Here is a 23,646-nt window from a genome sequence, read left to right as displayed (position 1 = left end):
AAAAGTTTTTTAAGCAATCCCCCCCAGCTGAATTTGAAAATGATTGTTTCTTGGCCTTCCTCTTCGTAGCCAAGCCAAGGATTTTGCGGGCCTCGTTAGCCTAAACGCTTTATTGTTTCATAAATACTTAATATGCGTTGTAATTACTTCTGAGCATCTTATCATTGTCTGTTATCCTCGGTTTATAGTTGTTCTGTGTCGGTTTTTATGTGAAAACTAAAACTGTGGCCGACCGTGTACGGTTCATTTAAAGGATTCCTTCCCCTTTAACGGTTCCCGTTTTGCGGTGGCCCACAAAATGGCTGACCCAGACGGTCAGAGAACAAGTGTGTGGAATGCTTTTTGGGGTTGGTTAACTGTGAATTTAATTAGAATTTAACTGATGCCGGATCTGGCCGGGCAGGGTCATGCCGACAGCTTCTGAAGTGGGTTAATGTCATTGAAGGGATTCGCAGTATTCCTGGAAATCAGACAAGGGCTGCCCGGAGTCAAGAAGCTTACGGCGAGGTGACCATTATGTCTCCATTTCATGGCCAATAAACAAACGAGACTGCATGTGCTGCCAAGTGCGAAAATATGGCAGACACTTTCGTTCGAATAAATAAATATACACTAACAAAAAAAAAGATTGCCAGTCGATTGAGACGCTCGAAAAGTTAATTTAACCCTATACAATAGCCATAAAAGTAGTTTATCTCCACCTAACTATTTGATAAACATCGAAAGCAAAGGTTTTTCGAGTCCTTTTACTATTATTTTGCCACAACTATATGAAAATGGACACTGTCGGACTACAAAAGAGCGCCTGCAGGACATAACGTCACTGAGTGTCTGCAATAAGCCAACAAACATACAAAAGGCGACAAATGCCAACAACGAAAGTAAAAAGTGGCCAAATAAAATCCATAAATCGCCAGACAATGCAACAGACGTTGCACGGAGGAGTGGTGGGGTATCTGCGGGTGGAAAGTAATAAAAATACGAGTCACAAAGCAAACGGCCATGGCATCCAATGTGCCAAACATGTTGGACTCCATTTCTGTGCAATTTCTGGCACGAGAATTGCAAAGGGACATCGGATGGGAGCAGGAGAAGGACTGCATCTTGTTGTGGCAATTTTCGGACTCCATTCCATCGCCCGTCGTCCATCTCGTTTTTAATAAAATGTGCCAAGCTCAACTCAAGTCAGGTCGACTTGGTCCTGCCGGCTTAGACTCAGAACTGAGCTGAGCTCACTCAACTGTAGTTATTGCTGTTCTGCTTCTGTGCAGATTCCCACACCGAGGCAATATCTGAGCTGTCGAATCCTGGCCACAGCCAGCTAAAAGGGCAGGACATCACACACACACACATCGTAGCACTTGACCACATTTGAAAAGAGTTATGAATATTACAGCAAGGTCTGCCGAGAACACTGTATGCCGGCCCCCCATTTTTATGACTCCGGAGTGCGAGTGTCTGTGTGGCTGAAATTGTTATTTTCCTTATTTATTTCAATTTATGAGATTTTTATATGCGCACTTTTGTGGCTTCAGTTTTCATGCAGGTCCTGGCCAGTATATTGCCTTCTAAATAAACTTTTTTCTATCTAATTTATTTGTAACTAACAAGTCAAGCCGAGTCGGTAAATTCTCGAAAATGAAGAGGGCCTGATATTAATCTAAATAAATGCTACGAAAAGTAGGATCTTTGGCTTGGGGTTTTCATTTAAATCTCCAAATAACTCTATGTTTTAAGAATACTTGATTGTCATCCAAAGTTTGATTTCCAAGCCACTCAGAAAGCACCGAGAAGAACATCTTAACTTTCCCACATTAACTGCCACTGAGAGTTAGCTGATCTGAAAACGAATTGGGAGCCAAGAACTGCGAGAGATCTCAGAAAAGGCACCCTTAACAAATTATCACATCCATTACTTGGCAACTCCCTGAAACCATTCGAAGATTAGGAAACCTAACTGCCAATGCCACTAATTCAATTTCAAGGAACTCGCGGGAAAGTAGAAAAAATCGAGCAAATCCGGGTGGGAAAAATAGATGTATACGAGGAAAATAGTTTAAAGAGACTGCAACTCGGTCACGAACTGCCATAAAAAGCGCAGTGAAAATGGCAAAAACTGGAATCAAAGGCGAGTGCGGTCCGGACGGGGTTGTGGAGAGTGGGTGTGGGTGGCCAGGAGTGTGTATTGGAGTTGATATTTGCGCATCAGTGCGCACATTGAACTGTCAATGACAGGGGAAGCAGCACCAGCACCAGAACCAGGCAGCTCCCAAAGAACTTATTCTTGCTGGGAAAATAAGAGGAAAATGGGTGCAACCTTCTCCAGTGCCAATTTATCAATTGCAGTTGGCAGTTGGCAATTGACAACGACGAACCATGAACCACGAGTCCCGAACCACGAGGACTAATGCAGCCATTGGCATTTGACCCGAAGTCCCTGCCATAATAATGTGCGTGTTGAAAAAGTAATTACATCGCTGACTGCCAACTATAAATAACGAGAGCGGTGTTGCTAAAAGGGCGACACAGTTTTTATTGCAACTTTAAAGTGTCATTTTGGGGGCATAAATCTCGCCCCAAAAAGACATCGGATGAATATCCTTTCTCCGAATCAGACTCCGACTCTGCTCGGCATTCTCCTTTTCTCAGTCGGCATAAATCAACGTAAATGAATGCTATTTAGTTGATGGCTCAGGCCAGGAAATGCGCCGCTTAGCCAAACACACTGACACAGATGCACACGCACGCTGCTAGTGCACTGAAAGAAACTGACTTCCCTTAATGCGCTTAAAGCTTACCAGTGAAGCTCAAAGTCCTTCCAAGCAAAAGCATTTCCTTTGAGTGTAGTAAACCCATCCGAAGGTGGCAGTCTCTAACTGGTAACAGTAACAAATGCAGTCAGTGGCTGGCATTTTCCACATGCATTTCTCAAATGTGTACGGAAACCGAAGCCAAGTGCAGGGCAAGCGATGCTGCCAACCTAGAAAGGATGCCCGGAGCGAAGTCCCGGAGCTGGAGGCGGGATCTTTGTATGCGCTTGTGTTTGGCACTTCCGTTTGATATTAGCCAGCTCTCTTCTGCGAATTTAGTCAAGATGCACAAGCACACAGTTTCCCAGAATTTTCAAGGCGTAATGCATTTGTGCGGTTTAGGGAGCGGTGTGGAGGGGACTTTGCTGCGTCTTGAGTAACTCAAGATGTTTAGCCTGGCAGCAGTATATGCAGACAGGCATATTTTGCATACTTCCAGGATAAACCTGCTGTGGCCACAAATCCCGGGCCGGGCGGAAATGTATTTCAAATGGTTTCGCCTGCCAACTCGGGCAGCTCGCTGGTCGGGATATCCAAAATGATTGTCTCTGTTGGGATCTAATGGCTTCGCTGGGAGCGTTCAGATTTCGGGGCTATCCAGAGCAGGCATTAGTTCTGCATTAAGTTGAGTAGTTGCCCCAGGAAAACCTGTTTAATTCCAAAGGCAAATCGACTCCAGAGGCATTTGGATGGCAATGAAATAAAATATAAATCATAACTTCTATTAATGGTTTATTGATGTGAAGGCAAAAGGACAATTTGATTATTTTTCATGAAAATAATAGTCTATACAGATATGAAAAGTTTTTAAATGAATGAAAAATGCAAAAAGTCAAATGAAATTCTGTTTAAGTGCAGTGAGGTGTAAATATTAAACATATTAGTTTATTTTTCTTCATAAATATGGTAATTAACTAAAAATGTATTTGTTTCTCTTTTTTACAGGTAAGTGCGAAAAATCAGTCTGTCATATTTATTCAACCGTGAGTAACACAATTCATTATTAGGAAAATAAACAAGAAAAGCATTTAATTTATATAAATAAGCTTTAGCCCTCTTTAGTACGTAGCTTACCATTTGGGAAATCTTTTGACTTCCCCGAAAATGGCAAAGTGAGGTTCAATTTTCAACTGGGCGATGGGTAGGCCAGGGGATAATTCCTGTGACAGGCAGCGAACAGAACACTCTGGTCCTGGCGTCAACAACATTGTTATATTAAATACAAAGTAATGGCCACAGCCACCCATTTAAGGACACGCACTCACACACGGCCACCCGTCAGCCCTCCGGCATCCACACAGATTCGTACATATAAGCCCAGTGACTCCGGAACGGCTTAAATCATTTTCCAACTTTCCACTTTTTTTTGTTTGTTGTTTTTCAGTTCGTGGTGTTTTATTTTTTCTGGGCGGCACTTAAATTATGCAACAATCGTTACACACACGTTCACATTGCCACATACATAGTCCAGGAACCCCCGTACTCATACCGACGAGATGAGTTATGGGGACATTTTCCAAGTCGAGCGAACCTTTAAGGCTTTAACTGCCGGCTTTGCCCCGATTTCCGGTGAATAATGCCAGCTGCAGCCTTAATTGAAAATTCTTCACAGTTTGCGATCATTTTTCAATATGCTTAGGTCAGACATAAATAATTAAATTAACTTTTCCTGGCTTTGGATTTATGTTAAGCTTAGCCGAAATCTTAACAGCCGAAGAGAGTTTAAGGCTCAACGAACTGTATAGAGGCAGAAGAGAATAGGGCTCTAAGAATGTTAGCTGTGTAAAGGACTTTTAAGAGATATGTTTTGTAAGAGAAGTAAGAATGTTAACTTTGATTAAGCTGGTCAGTAAGCTATGTAAATAGTCATTCTTGTAGAGTTTACCTTCTATCTTTTATATTTATACAATGATTATAATTAATTTTAATTTATAACCTCTAAGTATTAATTTTAAATATTTAATTCATTGCTGAAATAACATTTATGTAACTAGTTTGTTTAGCTTTTAAATAAAAATATTATTTCCTTTCATAAAATTCTTTGAAACACGCTTTTCAAAAACGATTGCCTACTTATCGGGGCACTCAGCCATTACTCTGACTTGTTGAGTTAACAGGAAAATGCCTGGCTCACAAGCGCAGAGCATGCCTGTTAACTGTTAACAGTTACCGGCAAGCTACTCCGAAGAGAGAATTTCCCTCGTGAAAGCCGGCTAACAGGCAACCTACTAACCTACTGAATCCTGGCCAGTTATCATATTAGGGTTAGCAGTAAGTGCCACTGTAAGTGCTACCGCCGAGCGCTGGCTGCTGTACAGAGGAGACTCCACTGTACAGTCCAGCATCCCGATGGAATCGCAGCCATCGGCGGGCCCAGTCAGTACATTTTCAGTTGTCGACGGCGGAGTGCGCGTTTTTCGGCATCCGAGTGTGCCAAGTGCTAGAGTGCCACATTGGGCATATGTGTGTGTGTCTTCCGAGCGGCAGAGTGCATGAAAAATTACACCCGAGTGTAAATGTAAATGTAAATTCTGGTCTGGTGATGGTGATGGTGAGGATGTGGGCGAACATCGAGTGGCTCTTGTGCCGCTCAACAGCTACAACAGCTGCAACAACAAACGAAGGAGATAAATTATTTTAATGTGATATGATAGCCGAGAATTTATTCGCGCCGCTGATAACGCACAAATTTCAATGGCCATCATTTTAGTCGAAATAAATAATGCAAGGAATTAAATTGAAATATCCAGGATGTTTGAGAATGTGGCGCCGTTTAAATACCAGTTTAATTAATATTCAACCAATCCGCACTCGCGATCCCTCGCAATGATTAATGGAATATAATGGAATATGTAATCAATTAACTGCCAAATGGCCATCGCATGGTGACAAACTATCCATAGAATGTTCACGCAACAGAAAAACGCATGTCAGTGAATTAATTAAGCCCGGTCTGCTGCAAAAAGGTGTGAAAAGTTTCGACAAGGAATTCGCCAAGTAATACCCTTGGCAATGCAAAACTAATGTGGCGCACTCGTGTGGAATAGCATTTGTGCTTTAAAAAGAATTTAATTAAAAGTTGTAGTTTCAGCAAAACTAATTACAAAAAAATACTTTAAACTCCATGTTATGGTTGGAACTTGGAAATTAAAACTGAAATTATAAATTAAATTAATAGAATTCTTTTGCTAAATTTAACGTAGGGTGTTGAATTATATTTAATCCGTGAATTAATTTTCCTTCTTTAATATATAAATGAGGCTTACCTATTTTGAAAATAAATAAAATTAAACTGCAGCCATAAAAGACTCGTTGAAAATGTTTTCCGCCTAACTCGTTTAATTGATACTCGTTTGAAAATGTATTTCATTATTGTGTCAAAGTGACTTTGGTGGCCGATGAATTGAATTTCTGCGCCGCAGAATGGACTCTACCTGCCAGTATAATGAACTGGGAAAGACAAACATATCGGCCTGGGGCCGAAACCCAACTCGTTCAAATGACTGCAGAAGAGTAAACAGAAAATAAATTGTGCGCAAAATGCAAACAATTACCGACAATGCAGCAACAATGTCGGACCAGGAGCGACAACATCGCGCTTGGCCCACAAAACCGAAAACGCTAAGCGGCTTAAGTGCCATCCTCGAACAAAAAACAACAATAACGTCTATCAAAAAACATGATTAATCTCAATTTATGACATCAGCAGGGGCGGGCCAAGTCAAAGTGGAAAAAATGCTGAGCCTAACGATCAAACTAGCCATCAATCAATCAATTTATCAATCAACACTTGTGCCAAAGTGCGGCTCAACTGGGTCGGAGCTCTAAAACTGAGCCATAATTGACATTTATGGCTGATGGCCTTAAACCCAGCTAACCCTAAACTATGGGCATACATAAATATATGGAGCAGGACGGGTCGGGATGGGCTGCTTACAGAGATAATATGATTTATGCAATGGCATAATTAGTGGGCCACAGCCACTGCCAGTCGACGAGTGACTGGATTGTGAGCCTAAGCCCTTGTCGTCATTATTATTATCCGGTTGCCCTAATCACACATATCGCATAATATGTGACTTAATAAAATAATAATACTCACTTGTTTGGGGGCCGAAAATTATGATTTTGCTAATTAGTTGCATAAATCAGGCCGTCAACCGGATGGCCCCTGCCTCTGGCTCTGCGCCCATTTCCTGGCCCGGCTAATTGATTTGAGCTGTTCCGAGCGGGTAGACACGATTTTTGCATTTGCTCTGCATAATTAAACGGTCGTACATAGGCCACGTTTAATTCGCAATAAAATCCTCAAAGGGACTCTGGAGTGACACCGAATCCCGGTAGTTTCACACCTAAGTTTTCACTCGAACTTTCATTTCCGCTCCACTGGCCCTGTGCAGCCAAATGCTTGCCGCTCTTAATTTATCATCTGGGGTTCATTTGCCGTAAGTGAGTCTTCACTCCACACCAGACACACCAAACACAACACACACCGTTGGCGGGGGTGTGTGTCCTTTGTGGTATCATTACTTTTTGTGGCCCCCGGGCTGAGGTTGAGGTTGAGCCTTACATGCCATCACATAAAAAGAGATGCCTGGCATTATGATTAGGGTACGTGTGTCAGCATTGTCTGGATAATGGGCAATGGGTAATGGAATCGAAGTCGGGCGCAGAATGTTAAGCCAGGTTAAGAAAGCAATTTGAGCACAAAATTCGTCTTCAGCAGAATCATGCTGTAATCCAAAGTGAAGAGCAATAAATCCCCCCTGATTGAGACAATCTCTGGCCCGAATTGTATTCGTATTGAAATAATATTTGAAGTTGCTCCACAAACGTAAGGATGGCAAAAGTAGTTTCTTGGAACAAACTTTAAGTGATACTTTTGCTTAACAAGTCATTCCGCCAACTCAATTTATGTCTCCGGCTTTTCCCAGAAGTGTGCAGCCATAAAATAAAATTATTATATTCGCCGGCGCTGTCTGGGCGACAGATAAAATAGTTGCAACTCTCACTGCTGTGCCAACAATTGGCCATATATCCTGGGGATGTGGCAGCCACCATGCCATTACACAGCCAAAAGCCGCGGGCCTGCAATTCCGCCAAATGTCTGTCTGTTACGAACAACAATGTGTGGGTGTTTCCCCCCTGTTTGTTCTAAAGGCAGCCATGTGAGCAATTTGTGCCAGCGCCTCCAAGAAGGCCTAGGACCACGCCAGGACCAGGTCCCGGACCGGGATCGGGAGCAGGACCCCAAATCAGAGTCAAAGGAATCGAATCAGGGACCCGCAGCTCGCAGCCAGATAAGCGGCGTGATTTATTGCATCTAATTGCTCACGAGTCGATCCGCGAACGTGCCCCAATAACATTTGGGGGCTTCACACCTCAGCAGATTCCAAAATGCCAAAATGAGATGCCAAAATGTCCAGCCTGAAATGGCAATCGAATGCCATATATTTTGCGGTCGATGGTTTCGATCGGGTGGCGCCAATCAATTCAAAATTAAGTGGTCGGTGGTCACGGTTCATTAGAACCAATTTCAATGGGCATTTGGCACAAACCAAATCGCGTTTGTCTTTATCAAATTTCAACACATTGACATCCACAAAGTCCATAAATTCCTCAAAAACACACATATAGTCCGCATCGCGCTATTTATTTCGTTGGTGTCTCTGAAATTTGCATATTAATGAATAATAATTGCAACTCTCCGACTGCAGTTGAAATAAATCGGCTTAAATTTAAGCCAAGAATGAGGAAAATGGAAAACGTCCGTGAAAATTAAAGCAATAAAGAGAATGAAAGTAGCTTGTCTGAGAACATCAAGGGACTTGAAAGGCGCCACAATAACCTCTACTCAGAACCATCTATGAAAATACTTTTTGAATCATAAAACTTGTATGTCCTTGGAAAGGCTTCCTAGATGGGTGCTGGGGAGTTTCCTAAATTATCCCAAAAACAATAAAAGCGCGGTCTTTGGCATTTTTCATTATCCTTCCATTAGACATGTGTGGGTTCTGGGAAGTTTACTTTTCACTCGGAAACAGCTAATTTATTCAGAAATGCTTAGGTCGAGCAAATAAACGAGATCCAGCGAAGCCGTGTCAACAGTTTAATGAAACTCACTGTGGCAGCGACAAGAACAGTCTAATTAAATAACCACGCCCACTTCGAGTACACTTCAGGCGTAAAACATCCGCCACGTCACGCCCAAATTTTCAACGCCCCGGCCCGCCTCGTGGCTGTTTCCGCCCACTGAACCGCCAGAAAATGTGTAAACTTTATAACTTCGGCCAAGTTATTTTTTGCCACACGAACGCTTTGCTTTGGCTTCAAGCACCTGCCGGCCAAGGCCCTGGTCCTGGTCCCCCCCAAATTTGCAACTTGTCTGTGAATATCGGAGACTGCCTGGCCGGGGTATGCATTTTCGGCAACCCCACCCCGTCAGAAGATACCGAATTCCAGCCAAACCACCGTCCCCCCACTGCCTGTCCGCCAATCAGTTACCACCTGTCTGTTACCAACAGCAACGTTTAAAATGAATTTGTAATTAACTAACCAAGCCACTGGGAAAGGGCGAAGGGGGTGTTAAGAAGCTGGCAACCAGATCTGTTCAATTTTCATAGCCCGATTTAAGCTATTCAAATTGTAATACCCGGGCGCAAAAAAAAGGATTGCTTAAAGATTTTAAAAGTTGCTTAACTTTTCGTTGTTGTTGAAACTTTGCCACTGAACTTTGCTCAAACAGCTATGGCAAATATTCGCAAAAAAAGTCAAGCAGGAAAGGCAAATGAAACTTTTTCGGTGTAACCTACAACGTGTATAATGCCATGGCAGAAATTGCTTACTTTGTTTTCCGGCGAACCCTAAAAATAAAGTTGCCAAAATAAAATTTAATTTCAACATTTCGCTCGTTGTCGTCGTGGAACACAAATAGGAGAAACTAAAGAGGAAACGGGGCAACTGGGTCAATAAAATGCAAGTAATGCATAAATTTGTAACAGAAACAGCCAAAGTGGAACTCGTTGCTGAAAAGCGGTGCCGTGATGTGCCTTTCAGGATAACAGGAAACAGGAGTACGGGCCAACGGGCGGCATTAAAATAAATAAAAATTAATTGGTATGTTACCAGGCCGGGGGGCGGGCAAACACGAAGTGAATAGCGAATACGAGAGGTGAGCCAAGCATTCAAACGTAAGGGACTCGGCTGGACTGGAGTCGAGGTCCTGGACTGGACACACACAGCTGCCCCGCTGGGTCAACTGCCCCGAAAGGACGCTGTGCATGTGCATTGAGGGCGTGGTAAACAGGATCCGAAGAGCCGAGAGCATCCCATCCACCTTCCACCACTTTAGTTCAAGTTTATTAACACGGCAAATAAAGAAAATATTATTTGGAAATAAAACGAGACATCCAGCAGGACTGTGTATCCTTACTGGGACCGCAGAGCAGGACAAATAAAACGTGACGGGCTTTGTTATGCTTCATAAGCAAAATAAAACGTGACGAGATTTCGCCAAATGTTAATTGACCTGATGGCCAGTAGTATATATTTTTGTTGGTAACTTCTTAAAGGTTATTAAGTATCTTAGGGGCAAAGAAAAAATCTCTTAAATGATGATCTCTAATGAATGAATGATAAGTATTTAGCGAGTTAATCGCACAAACTGAAGCTTAATAATTTCAAATCCCCTAAGCTGCTAACGATTTTCAATTGTTTCTGATGTCTTCAAGCTTTTTCGCTCTTTAACTCCGGCCACCCCAGTGGCCTCTTCAACTTTGACCAACTTCTTACCAATAATCTTGTGTACTTACGGACCCATTCTTAGCAAGTTTTCTGTTTCCCGAACTGAAAAGCTAAAAGCTGGCTTTAAACCGGCTGGAAATAAAATTTCCAAGCTTACGGGTACGAGTATAACTTGTAGGAAGTTTTTCAAAACACACTCCGCTACCCTAAAAGTACACCGCCTTGAGGCAATCTCAAATGGTGCCCCGGACTCGTTCATCAAATCATTTTACGGCAACTACAGAGCAGGTTCTGTTATCCTGGCGGAGCCCAGCCAGGGCCAGGGCACCCAAACTAAAAATGCATCCTCGGGAAATATCAAAAGTAGTAGCAGAGAAAATGCGACAGCAACAACGGCTCATTTTTTGTGGACTTGGAAAAGCCGGGGGGGAAAGCGGATCAGGGCGGGGGCTAGGTGGGAAAGCTGGGAAATGGGTCATGCGGCTGAGTGCATTTTTGGCGCGTCAAAGATGTCGAAGTGCGGCAGGAGCAGCTGCAAGGAGGTTTCCACCGACTTGACAGGAAAAAAGGCAAAACGAGCAAAAGGAAAAGCCAGTTGGGAAAATAGTGCCGTTAGCCCTGTTTAGGCGTGAGCCCGCCTCCCCACTAGCCTGCCTGCCTGCCAGCCTATGAAATATGCTAATGATCAACTTGAGACATGTTCAAATTATTGTCACAGCTCTGGGTCCAACTTGTTGGACTCCCAGCTCTTTAAAACTGCAAGCTCTGCAACTTTTTCGAGGGCGGAAGATGCGAAAATGTACTAGGGGGACGGCCGGAAGAGGACCCCGAACGCGACTCTCGGCTAATTAAGTCAGTTTCTGCCATACTTTATTACTGGCATCACAGTCGTTCTCTCCCTTTGTTTTTCTATTTTTATTATTTCATCTTTTTTTCGTCGGTTGCTGCCGCTGGCAACGGTTTGGCACTTTTATCTTGCTACGCAAATTGCTGGCAAATTAATTCTTATAAATTTAATTAGCACTGCACGCTCAGCCCTCAGGCGATTTCATAAACTGGCTGACAAATGCCGGCCACATTTTTTATTTTACTCCAAGACGATGCTCGCGAAAAAAATTAAAAAATTCCAATAAATGCTCGAAGCCTCGCAGGACATGACTGAGCGCCTGGAGATTATTTATTTTCGCTAATCTCGTAAGGCAACTCGCTACAAATAAGTGGATGTCAACTGCGTTTACCGCTCCAAACTTTTTCCACTTTTAATTGGGATTTTTTTGTACCATGGATGCGTTGTTTTTCGGCGGGGAACCAAGGCGTAAGACCGGAATGGACTTTTCCCTCAAAAACCAAACACACCCATGTTCTCCGGAGAAAAAACCATGAAAATGGACTGTGGACGGGGCTAGGAGGCGAATAAAAACGCATTCAGCCAAACAAGGAATAAAGCACTGAAGAAAAATTTAGGATATAAGTAACACGTTTTAGAAAATAGTTCACTTAGTTCTTCTCTACAAAAAATATTGTTTAGAAACGACAAAGTAATCTTATTTTAAAAATAATGATTCCATTTTTGGAGTATTATTTCCAGTGTAGTAGCTGCGTTTTTAGTCCGCTTTTTCCGGGGAATGTGTGACTGTAGCCAGTGCAAGGACGAGTGCACAGGATCCTGCATTAGTTGCCCGCACGGTTCAGTGCTTCAAACTTAATCCTTGCTCTGTTGGCGCCCTTTTTCCCGACCCGACCGCCCCACCCTACCGATTTCCCAACTGTATGTGAGAATCGTTAGTGTATAATTTTAAAGTTGGATTAAGCAAAGGCGAAGGGGCGCCGCTCCAGATGTAGAAGCAGAAGCAGGAGCAGGAGCAACAAGGATGCGCTGCGAAAGGAATGTGCTGGCAAAATCAGGTCAACTTTATGTGTCACTTTTACAGCTTATTATGGCAAACTGAATGGCCACGCCCCGCCGGGCAATCCGCCTCCTGATGCCCGTATGCGCCCCTCCTGCCGAACTATCTGTTTGTCGCCCTGCAGCCTTTTATGGAGCTACATTATCGCATAATGTAATCATTGGCCCAAATGATGGCATGTCCTCAAGACAAATTCTTTGTTATATTAGCCTTGGCAAGCCGCTGAAGAGAGCTGAAGGCTGGCAACTGAAAGCACGTTCTTGTAGTTGCTCCATAAAACGAGGAAAAGCGGAAAACGGAAAGCGAGCTGCTCCAATAAAATAATAAAAGTGAGTTTAGTTAAAGGCGAGGACAATAACAACACCTCAGTGCCAACAGCTTGTATCTCTGGGCTATAAAACGGCTATTAATTGGCTTTCCATGGACACAGACTGCACAGAATTCCGAGTAAATTGCTTCTGGTATGAGGAGATGGCTACAAGGACTGCCTTTAATGTAGTCCAGCTGCCAACTGATTAATTTTCCATCGATTTGAGAGTCTTCAACTCGCCAACTGGGCGGAAAAGTTCTGTGCCCTCGCAGACCAGCTACAAAGGGAATCCGTCTTGGCCCAGATGGTTGTGCATTAAGTTGAATCATTTTCTGGTGGTTCTGGTTAGGAAATTCAGCGGGAATAAGAAGGAAAGTTGCAAGTGAAACTAATGAGTTTCCGCTCAAGTTTAAGTGATTTGCGGTCTGGTTTAGTTGCCGGGTTTTTCGCCTCACCTCGCCTGGGAGGACCTCGTCGTGATTCACTCACAGACCCCACTCAATCCCACTTGGCCTCTTTCTCTTCATCTCTCTCAAGTGTCCAATAATGCAGTTTTATGAGTTTACAGTTTTTTATTTATCCCCATACTTTTGACAGTCGCCACTCCTTTTGGTATTTGCGAGAATTATTTGTGTATTTCTTTCCGGGGGAGCTAAATTTGCATATTTATGGGACAGTTTTGTAGAGCGAGAATCGAGGCAAATAAATCTGCGGGCCATAATGCAAAATAAGGTCCGGTCGTAAAAAGGCTTTCGGCTGTTGAGAGCGAGTGGGCCGACCAAGTAGTCGAGTATCTGGCTTATTGATCTCTTCCTATCGGAGAATATATTAAAAAATTTGTTTACATTGCGACAACAATTTGATGTTCCAGCGCAGATTACGCTGAGAGTGTACCGAAGAGCCAAGTGGAATTTATTGTGTTTTCCTTGCCGAGCACGATATCACAACAATCCTTTGTGGCTCGGCAACTTTTTACTTTTTAATGATCCAAATGCTCGATTGCTCGGGTAACAAACAGCAATTTGTCAGGGCAATATAATGCGAAACTTTTGTTCCACCATAATTGATTTACTTTTCATGACTCCCCCACTCACACCACACTCCCCGCACAGCTTTCGCTTTGCAGGAATTTCGTGTATAGATATATTTTTGTGACGGGGTTCATGTCGTCAATCAATTGACGTTGCCTGCCTGCCAGCCAGCACTCATACGCCACGTGGTCCCGCCACGTAGAGCTGCAGCTCCAGTCCAAGTTCAAGCGCTGAAATAACGAGCAAACAACAGCAAACGCGCTCTGGCAACGGCATTACATGCTCGGTTGCTGATAACGGGAAATCGTGTCAGTGTGTGTGTCAGAGTGTGTGTGTGAGTGCTTGAGTGTGTTTGTGAACGCATTAGGGGCGTGGCTGGGCGCATTGATTGATGTCACTTTAGCTGTCGGGGCATCTTGCGCTGCCAGGGAAGTCCCGAGCATGTCAAGGACCTTCAAGGAGTGCGATCTTGGAATTGAGTGATGGGCGGCTGAAAATTGGTTTCACAAGAGCACTGAACCCGGCCCAGATATTGGCTAAAAATTAAATATTAGTCTTAATTTCTTCTGCACCTTATCTTTGTTAATTAAAATGAATATCCTCAGACATTTTTAGAGTATTAAAGACCCCTTGCATAACCGATTTTGTGTCTTCCCACTTTCATCTCCAAGTGGAAAATAATAATTCCGCACGAGACCCGCACAATTGCCGCCATTTAGATGAGTTCCAGAGCCAAAGCCGGTGCGTGTGCGAGGTTACACTACTCATACAAAACTTTTTCCGGCACGTGACAAAGGGCTGAGCGCACAGTGGGGCGTGTGGGCTTGGGGGCTTGGGGGCGTGGCTGATAGCTGAAGCCGCAAAAACGGCAGCCAGCAGGAATAATGAGGCTTATATTTATGAAATTTATGCGTGACACCCACTTGAATGCGAATGCGAATGCCAATGCGAGAATGAGTTTGGGGGCCAAGTCTTTTGGGGGAAGTCGCGTCGAGCCGAGTCGAGTGCCTTTGACGCTTATCAGCAGGCCGCCAAAGTGCGTGAACTCGCCCTAATATTGCGCCTTTGTCATTTTTAATCTTAATAAAAGAAAGTTTTTGGACAAAAGTGCCAGCCGAGGCGTTTTTATTGCCGAGGCCCAACGCCGCATCGCCACATCGCCTCATCGCCGAGAAAATTGCGGCAACTAACGAAAGTCGTGAGAACAAAATGTTTATGTCACATGACAAAATGTCCTGGCATGTCCTTATAGGGGGCGCGTCATTATTATCAATGCAGGCTGTTGAGAGGATGGGCGAGGAGTGGGGCCTGAAACTTTTCCCCAAAACTTTCATATGAAATAAAATCAAAATATCATAAACACTCGGGAGAAGGGCGCGCGTCTGGTCTGGCCAGATATATTTATTTATTTTTATGCCCCACGACAAATGCCATTAGATAAATAATACCAAATAGAATTGCCGCTCTCGGGTCCTGGGCAAATAGAACTGAAACTTTTCTTCGGCGTTTGCCTTGTGTCACTTTTCCAGTCGAGTCGACTCAAGTTTCTGCTTCGTTTTTTTTTTTTTTTTTGAGGGGACCTCAGCAAAGCAAAGTAAGCCAAATAAATAGAGCCAATAAATGCGTTGAAAATTGATGGGATATTTTATTGAAACTTTCCTGACATGCCGGCCTTGAAAGTTTGCCAAATGGGAAGTTTAACAAAAAATAGACATTTGCTGCGAGAAAATAAAGTTTCGATGAAAATATATACCTCTATCTGAATATTTCATCGCGTTTACTTTCGATCTTGGGGCAACGAAAATATTTTTTTCTAATATTCCATACCATGGCATAAATGCATTCAGTGGAGAGTTTTTCGTATGCGTTTAATCCTGTTTTGAATTTTCCATGTGCATGCATAAATTTCATTGCTGCCGTGCCGTCGCTCTAATCCTCCATACCCAAAAACTCCATACTTTTTCAGCAATTTTGCCTGCATTGGGCCCAAATCAAAATGCCGGAGTGCCAAAATGGGGAAACAGTGCGGGGTGCACTGCAATTTTTATTAACTGCCGCCGAAAAACGAAAATATAAAAGTGGGAAATCAAATAAACATTCCGCATAAAATAAATTCCGGGGCACATCAAACAACGCCACCGAAATCGAGTCCGAACAAATACAATACAATTTTCATGTGCGAGGAGGCGACCCGAGGTCGACACTGCAGTACGACAGTACGGCAGGACAGCAGTACGGCAGTACGACAGGAGAAAAGGTCCAAATCGGCTGAGGAAAAAAGCAAATGCTGAAAATCAAATAAATCAAATGCTCGTAAATAAATCATTTGAATTTATTTTCATTTGGCCAAAAACGAAATGTTGACATAATAAAAGCACGATAAATACTCGACGCCGAAAAGCACGTCGCATTCCAGAAAGGGAATATATATTTATATAAAAATGTGTGAGTCGCAGACAGGAGCAACAAGAGTCCTGCTGACTGACATCGGACAGGCAGATGAAAGTGGCCCAGCACTGGCGGAGAATCCTGTGAGCCTGTCACGAGCCAACAAAAGCTAAAATGTTATTTTCTCACTTCCAGCTTTGCAGCTGGGGTCCTCAGGCCCCTCGAGTGTCCTGTTTCTGTTCCTTTTCTATTTGTCTGTGGCTTCCACTTGCGGTTAGTTGTTTGGTCGTTCAAGTGCCACGCCCTGTCCTGCCCCCCACCCAGGCCAAAGTACATAGAGAGCCGTATTGGAACCTTTTCAGTATTTTATTTTATTAGTAAATGTGCCGCAATCCCGCCTGTCGATTGTTGTGTCTCCATGACAACTTGACACGTCTGCCGCAATAGTGTATCCCCGTATCTATATAATAAGACGATTATGGGTCACTATAGCAATTGCAACACAATACCCAGTCGCCGCCGTATGTTTCCTTGGAAATCGATGGATTGCGCATTAGGGCCGTTTTAAATTAACCTTAAAGGGGACTGATATGCTTTTTGTTGTACCAAACTACCAATTTATAAAAGTGTCGTAGCTAAAAGGTCAAATTTCAAAACTCATTTACTATCGAGTTGCCACAAGAGTTTAGGAGAAATTAGCACAGTAAGCTCTCGACTCTGTTGCAATTTGGAGCTTTCAGCAAGGATCCTCTGACGAAGGTATGAGAGCCAAATCTTTTAAGCCCGAGAATTGTTTATGCCAACTGCTTCTAGGCTGCCATCCTTGCAGCCTTCCTGCCTTCAGCAGGATAACAATTTCAACAAGAGTTTCTGGTGCCTGTTCCCTGCGGTCGGATGTCTTCAGCTGCAGCTCAAAATCTCAAATGAATGCTAGACAGTGTTGGCCGGGATATTATACCAGATTTAACTATAACTTATAGCTATATTTAAGGGATATTGAAATAATTATATTTAGCAAGAAGTCAAAACATTTTTATTTGCTTTTTGAAAACTTTTACTGCAAATTGGTCAATTATGTTAGCCCCACTGTTCAATCTCCCCGAGTAACTTATAGCTTAAAACTTTAGCCAAAGAAAAAACAAACTCTTCCGTAATTAATTGCACTTTATTTCAGTTCAAGTTGAAGTTTCCTGAGGCACGATTGATTATTTCGGGAGCGCATATTTGGTGCTTCATTTGTTTGGCAACCGCGGGAACTCGAGCTCAAGTTCCATTTTTGTGCTGTAATCCAAAGTCGGGAAACTGGAGACTTTTCACGTTGCCAGGCACGTAGCTTTCCCACTCCGTCCTGGCTTCTGGGCTCCCTGGGCTCCCTGGGCTCCCTGGGCTTCTCCTGCTCATCCGTCCTACAATGTCTCGCTAATTGAATTGTTAAGCGCTTTTGATGCGTTTGCTAAGTTGCTCTTAGGATGCAATTTTGTTGAAGATTTAACTGGAAGCCTGCAAACATTTCGCGCTGCAGTGTTGAGTGGAAGGCAGCTCCTGCTTTTCTGAAACAGGCAACAGGCAATCTGCTTGGTTTCCCGGAAATGCTGGCTATAATTGTTTCCCCCCCGCCTTTTCCCAGCCCCCAGTGTGCCTGCGCCTTTATCCACTTTGTTGTTCTGCAACTGTGAACAAGCAACAACAATAAGGACATGCATATGTTGCCTGCTTGTTCCTGGCTTCTCTGTTTTTACAACTTGAAGTTTTTCATGTTTCCCATATAGATTTTTTCTCCCTTTATTTTTTATATAGCCTTTTATGTTTTTTATTATTTTGTGTTTGGTTCGCCAGATGTTGGCTTTGGCCGGCTATGTGGGTCACTCACTTTTTGCGTTGTTAACTCATTTGAATTGCACGTCAACAATTGTGAAAACAAAGCGAAAACTTTTGCCATTTGTTCAGGCAACAGCCAACACGGCGTCCGACAAAAACAGGAACAACTACCAGTTGTTAAAAAACACAAGAAGCATAAAAAAAAACAGCAGCTACAATAAGAGGATTCCCAGAACGCAGGGCGCTTAGAGACTTGAGTTTTATCTGCTAATTCCTCAGATAGTCCCAAAGCGCCGCACAGATATACTTAATTGTATGCGAAAGTTTTCAATTTCCGAACAAGGAAAGGCACTTTGGAGTTCCTCTGGCTATCCACTGCCACTGCAGCTCACGGAAACGAAGCTGGAATTTAAGCCACTGGGCTAACTCAAAACGCTTAAGTTCTCCTGTCAGCCTCTCCATGGCTCACCACAGGTGGTCCTGCAAGTGGAGCGCTTCTTCCATAAATAAACGAGTTGATTTCCTGTGGCTCTCATAAACTTGTCATTCCAGTTCCATTTGTAGATATCACATTTCTTTCTTTCCTCTCCCTGCCACTTTCTTGCAAGTAAGCCCGGCTAATTTACTTGGCTTGTTTCGCCTTCGCTCCGCCCGCTACTGGTACCTTGCCTTTGAGCCAGCTTGTGGGTAGGATCGGCCAAGTTTATATTCATTAAACTTCCGCCACATTTTGCGCTTTATATTTTGGCGCTTTCAAATGTCGGCCCGGGACACTCTACTCCGCGCCACACCCCCTCATCCGCTGCGGTTAGTTTTGGCCGGAAAGTTTATGCTTTTGTATTTCCGCCGGGGCTGGGCAACAGTTTTCCTCCAACCCACTTCCTCCGACTCGTTTTTTTCTGCCTTCTGCCGCGTCCGACTTCATCTCGAGCCGGAAAAGTGCAATTTCAAAATTTGTGCTGCATTGAGGCTTTTCTTGGGGCTGCTATTTTTCCTTTCTGCTTCTTTTTTTTGTGGCAAGCTCAAAGTAAAGTTAAGAAATGAGCATGTTTAACTTTTTGGCAGGCAAAGGAGCGAGAGACAGACAGCCCGACAACAGCAAAAAATCCTTGTTTGCCGACTTAAATTTTCCATCCATTGCCCCGAGTTAGTCGATGCAAGGCAGCAGCTGCCGTTTGAACAGGGACTTGCATAAATTTGCATAAATTGCGTAAACGAGGATTATAGAGCTGGCAAAATGACTTAAAGCCGGGCCAGCCTGACGCTAATTTCCCTGACCTCGATCCGCATTCTTTTAGCCAAAATCACTGGAAGAAATACTTAAGTACAGTCACTTGAGTAATAATCTACGTTTCATAATCCTAAATAAATCATCAATGCTTTCATCTCTTCGCACTTTCAAAGACCTCTACATTTTGGAACAAAGTGATTGCTTTCAGTGTGTGCTTACTTTTTATTCATATTTAAGGAGCCCAGTTGGCTGGCAATTGATTTGGCCATCTTGTGCCGGCTTACGGGCTTATGACAAAACCACCAATAACCCATCAAAGTCCAAAGCAGGCCATTTGTATGCGGCACTCAGCGCCAGAGCCAAGCAATTGAGTCACTAATTACTTTTCCTTGGCTTTAATCGCCCTGGTAACGCAAAGTGCCCTCCCTCCCCGTCGGCCCCTTGAGCCAGCTGTCCATTAAAAGTCTCTTCCCAAGAGGGCCAAATTGTTAAAGTATATTTTGAGGGGCGGAGCTGCCATTACCCCTTACCCCTTCGAGGATAAACAATTAAATATTTAGGGCCTGTCCACGCCCGCGGATAAAGGTCAAGGCTGTGGCCAGGACGGAGGATATCCCTGGGCTGGGTTTTCCTTAGGCTTTAGCTGCGTTAATTGGCCCGGCTGCGACGGGCCTTTGTTTGGCAGGCTCCGATGCAAACGGTCCTAGCTGTTTGTCCAACGGTTGAGAATTTCCAAGGCGATTTCGGCATCTAATTGCCAAGATTTGGGCCTACCTTGCCGGGGGCTCACTCAAAACTAGAGCAGAGCCTTGGCTGTATCTGCATAACAAATGGGTTGAGGCACTGTAAGAAAATGTTGGGAAGAGACGTTCTGCTTCTGATAGTTCTGGTGACAACCAAATATATTTTGTGGGAGAGCATAACTCTATTTATAGTTGATCCAATCACGTCAATCATTATAAAGTTGCTCGGGCACATTAAGTGGAAACTAAACTTTGTTTAACAAAACCTAATTAAGTGGCCAAAATGAGAAAAGCATGCTTAGAGTTTTCGACAATGCCATAAGTTTTTAATGGCCACAGATTACTCTGGCAACAGGGATAATGTGCCGGAAACTATGTGTGTGTGCTCGACATTGTTGCTGACATAAATAAACCGAAAATTGTGATTACCCTGCCGCAAGACAAGGACGAAAAAAGTTAAATTACCAAGCAAAAAGCTTCGGGAAACCCGCTTAAAAATAATGAAAAACTCAAACACAAACTGAAAGTGAAAATTTATTCGCGTTGTATGTTCAAGGTTGTTCAGTGCGCCAAGTGAAAGTTAAATTCAAATAACGTATATTTTTTAGTGCAAAATGATAGCTTGAGTTGTGCGCGAAATATTAATGCCATCTACTATGAGAAACTCGCTGTGCTGTGATTTATGCAAACGCCACAAAAGTGCACAGCAGCAGCGCAAATTGCAAAAATACCTCAAGGGCGAAGGCAGCCGGAGCCGCTGCACCAGCAACTCATTTAAAATAGTGCAAATCAACAAAGGCAACAGGAAACCCAGCAGCTGGCAGTGGAATCGGTCCGACTTATCATTTTAATCACTCAGCGGCAAAAACCCAGGAGTCGGAAGTAGCAGCGAGGTGTCGCGGACCACGAATCTCTGGACTACGAACGCAAATTAATTGCTTCGCGACTCTCCGCCAAAGTTTGTTCTTTTGCTGCCGCAGGAATTGCCTTTCCGCCGCACAGACAGAAGCTCAAACTCGAACTAAAATCCAAACTCACCGCCTCGCTTTGCCTCCTCCTGCGTAGTTATGGTCGATCCATTAAAAATCTTTTGGGTTTTGACAAATAGCACCTATTTGGGTAAGTGTGTACGGCCATTTGTGCACCCTGTAATGTGTGCGTGGTGTAATGAACTAGCTGCCTGGCTGTGCATATGATTATTTACCTTCCCTCCACAGCGTCTTTATGTTTATGTAATGGTCTTGTGAAAATTTCATGAAGTGTAATTCGTGGACTGGGGACTGGCTGAAAGGAAAAGGTAAAGGTCCTGGAGAATCAGAGACTGCACGTGTGTACGTGAGGGATCTTTACTAACGACGCCTCGGGGGCTTGTGTTTCTCCGCGCGTGGTTTTCCGGCTTCCCATGCTGCATTTTAAATATGCAATCATATTTCCCGGGGCTTTCTAGTGAAATAATGAAAAAAATACAGGATAAATAAATCAGTTGCTGCCTAGAAAAATATACACTTTTATTTAGCTTTGAGTTATAATGCAGATTTCCTTTAATTACTTGAGTTTTTACCCGCGGCAACTTTAAATTAATTTCTGATTAGCATGACTCTCCGTTTCTGCTTCCCTGTCACTGCACACATGGCGTATACGCATCATGGCTGAACTGATAAAAGCGCAATTTCCACGTGAACAATCTTTTTAATTGCGGCTTTCGGTATGGGGGTGGCCACCACCAGACCACCACCTCCACCCTTTGACCGACCATCCCCGTGGCGGATGTAGGTCGTAATTAACACGCCAGCGGACCGTCGGCTCTCGGCTGCCTGTTGTTAATGAGAACGAGGCTCATAAACAAGGTCTCCGCTTCACCTTGTCTTGCCCGAACTCATTATGACTGACAAAATATTTGTCAACTCATCAACGACACTGCCGTCGAGAGAATAGCGCCATATTTTCGTGTTTTTTATACCGGGCCACCATACTGTCTCGCCTCCTTTTTTATTCCGGATTATTTTGTTTTGTTGTTGGCCGCCCCGTCACTGTCCGCGGACACTTTTTAATTAGCCGGGCTGAAAGGAAACTCGCAGAAATTTTAATGCCTCTCGCAATGCGCTCAATAAACAAGAAGAAAAAAATCACAAAAACGAAATCCCCTTCTAAACATTTCATAAGTTTAATTAACAATTTTTTTTTGTTTGTTGGTTAACTCGTTCAAAAGCCGTGTGGTGAGCGGTAATCAGGGAGCGGGGGATAAAGTTGAAGTGCAGGTCACTTCCGGCATCGGATGTTGGTAACGATGATCATCATCATTGGCTGACTGGCTAATGAATACAAATAATCCGCGCCCTCGGACCGGGCCGGGTTTTAATTGAAATTTCAGAACAGAGGCTCCACCAAAGGCCCCAAAAAATTCGAGCTGCCATCATCAAAGTTAATGAGCTGCACGGTACGTAAAAAAATGAGAAATGAATACGTGGAGTGAACCCAAAGGGTATTATTTGGATTTCGAAGGGTTCAACGAGTTCATTAAACGGATTTAATTGTACTCCTTCGAGAGATTGGGTCGAGCCTTACGGTAGTCTCCCTTTTGCAATTCAGCAAAGGCAGAGTGTTGGGGAAACGAGGTCATAAATCACTTCCGTGTAATCGGTTTGTTATCCTACTAAAATAAATTTAAATGAATGCGTGTTCTAAATTGTAGGTGGTAAATGGTATCATGACCGACATAAGCTTGTTGGCTATCTAGGCCATAAATCACTCGATGGCCAAAGTCAAGTGCCGACTGAATTATTCCTGTTGGCTTTAATTACCTGGCTGGCCTCCATATCGTTTATAGAATGTGGTCGTATCGGATGTCAAGTGTCATCAGCAGTAGTTGGCAAGATCAAAGCGCGTCAACCGCAGTAATAAATTAATGGAAAAACTAATTATAAAACACACGGACACATGGCTCACCTCAATCATTTATGCCAAAAGTCAAATGAGCTGCCATCATGCCAGTATCCCGACTGACAAATCCTGCGAAACACAACGGGACCCCTGGCATCAGTTATTTTTCAAAAAAGGGTTGGGGTGGAAAAACTGTCAGGCAGTTTAAACTTTTGCCACATGACATATTATGCATACGCACTGTGGTCCGCCGACCCATCCCCTCGCTGACACGTGGCGCATTAAACTAATAATGGCTTGCTCCCAGCCCCCTCCAATCGATCTCCGTCAATATTTGTTTTAGTTGGCAGGGAAAACTTTTTTGCATGTTGAACATAAAACTAAAGGCGAAAACTTAATCCGAAATACATGAGTAAACACAACACGAGATTATCATAAACTTGTGAGAATTTATAGCTCAAAGGGTGTGTGTGTGTCTCCGCCTGTGTAAACTAAGCTGCGTTTAACGCCGGGGGCTTAAATCACTTCCACAGTCCAGAAAAACATTTACTTTGGTTCTGCATACATATCTATGCCCTTGTTTATTTATCTGTTTATTTGTCTTGTTGTCAAGCGCCGGTCGGAAAACTAATTAGTAAATTAAAACTTGTAATTTATTTATTTGCGGCCAACTTTGAAGGCGTTTATATAACTAGACTTCCCACAATGGAATTAGGGCCGAAGGGCGAGTTAATGCCTGAGGTTTCCATCGGGATAATTCTGGTTTTCTTTCTTGTGCCTTTGAA

The 23,646-nt window shown here is 43.4% G+C and overlaps 1 protein-coding gene across 4 annotated transcripts in view; it reads left to right on the top strand.

Annotated features, from left to right (window-relative positions):
- LOC6497901 (putative neural-cadherin 2) overlaps window positions 1–23,646 on the top strand; it is a 114,230-nt gene that overhangs the window by 53,530 nt on the left and 37,054 nt on the right. The window contains exons 1-2 of one of the 4 annotated variants that reach the window (XM_001961649.4): window positions 5,160–5,328; window positions 20,590–21,100. The exons of 1 other annotated variant lie outside the window; for it this stretch is intronic. In XM_001961649.4, the coding sequence (XP_001961685.2) occupies window positions 21,049–21,100 (52 nt within the window). In that variant the 5' untranslated portion in view covers window positions 5,160–5,328; window positions 20,590–21,048. Of the gene's footprint in view, window positions 1–5,159; window positions 5,362–20,589; window positions 21,101–23,646 lie in introns of those variants that run through there. 2 more of the 4 variants (XM_014906388.3, XM_014906390.3) reach the window with 2 other exon arrangements.

The sequence above is a fragment of the Drosophila ananassae genome, chromosome 3R (assembly GCF_017639315.1).
Source record: "Drosophila ananassae strain 14024-0371.13 chromosome 3R, ASM1763931v2, whole genome shotgun sequence".
NCBI lineage: Eukaryota > Metazoa > Arthropoda > Insecta > Diptera > Drosophilidae > Drosophila > Drosophila ananassae.
The sequence above is the reverse complement of the archived record's forward strand: the minus strand, read 5'-3'. Positions and strand labels throughout refer to the sequence as shown.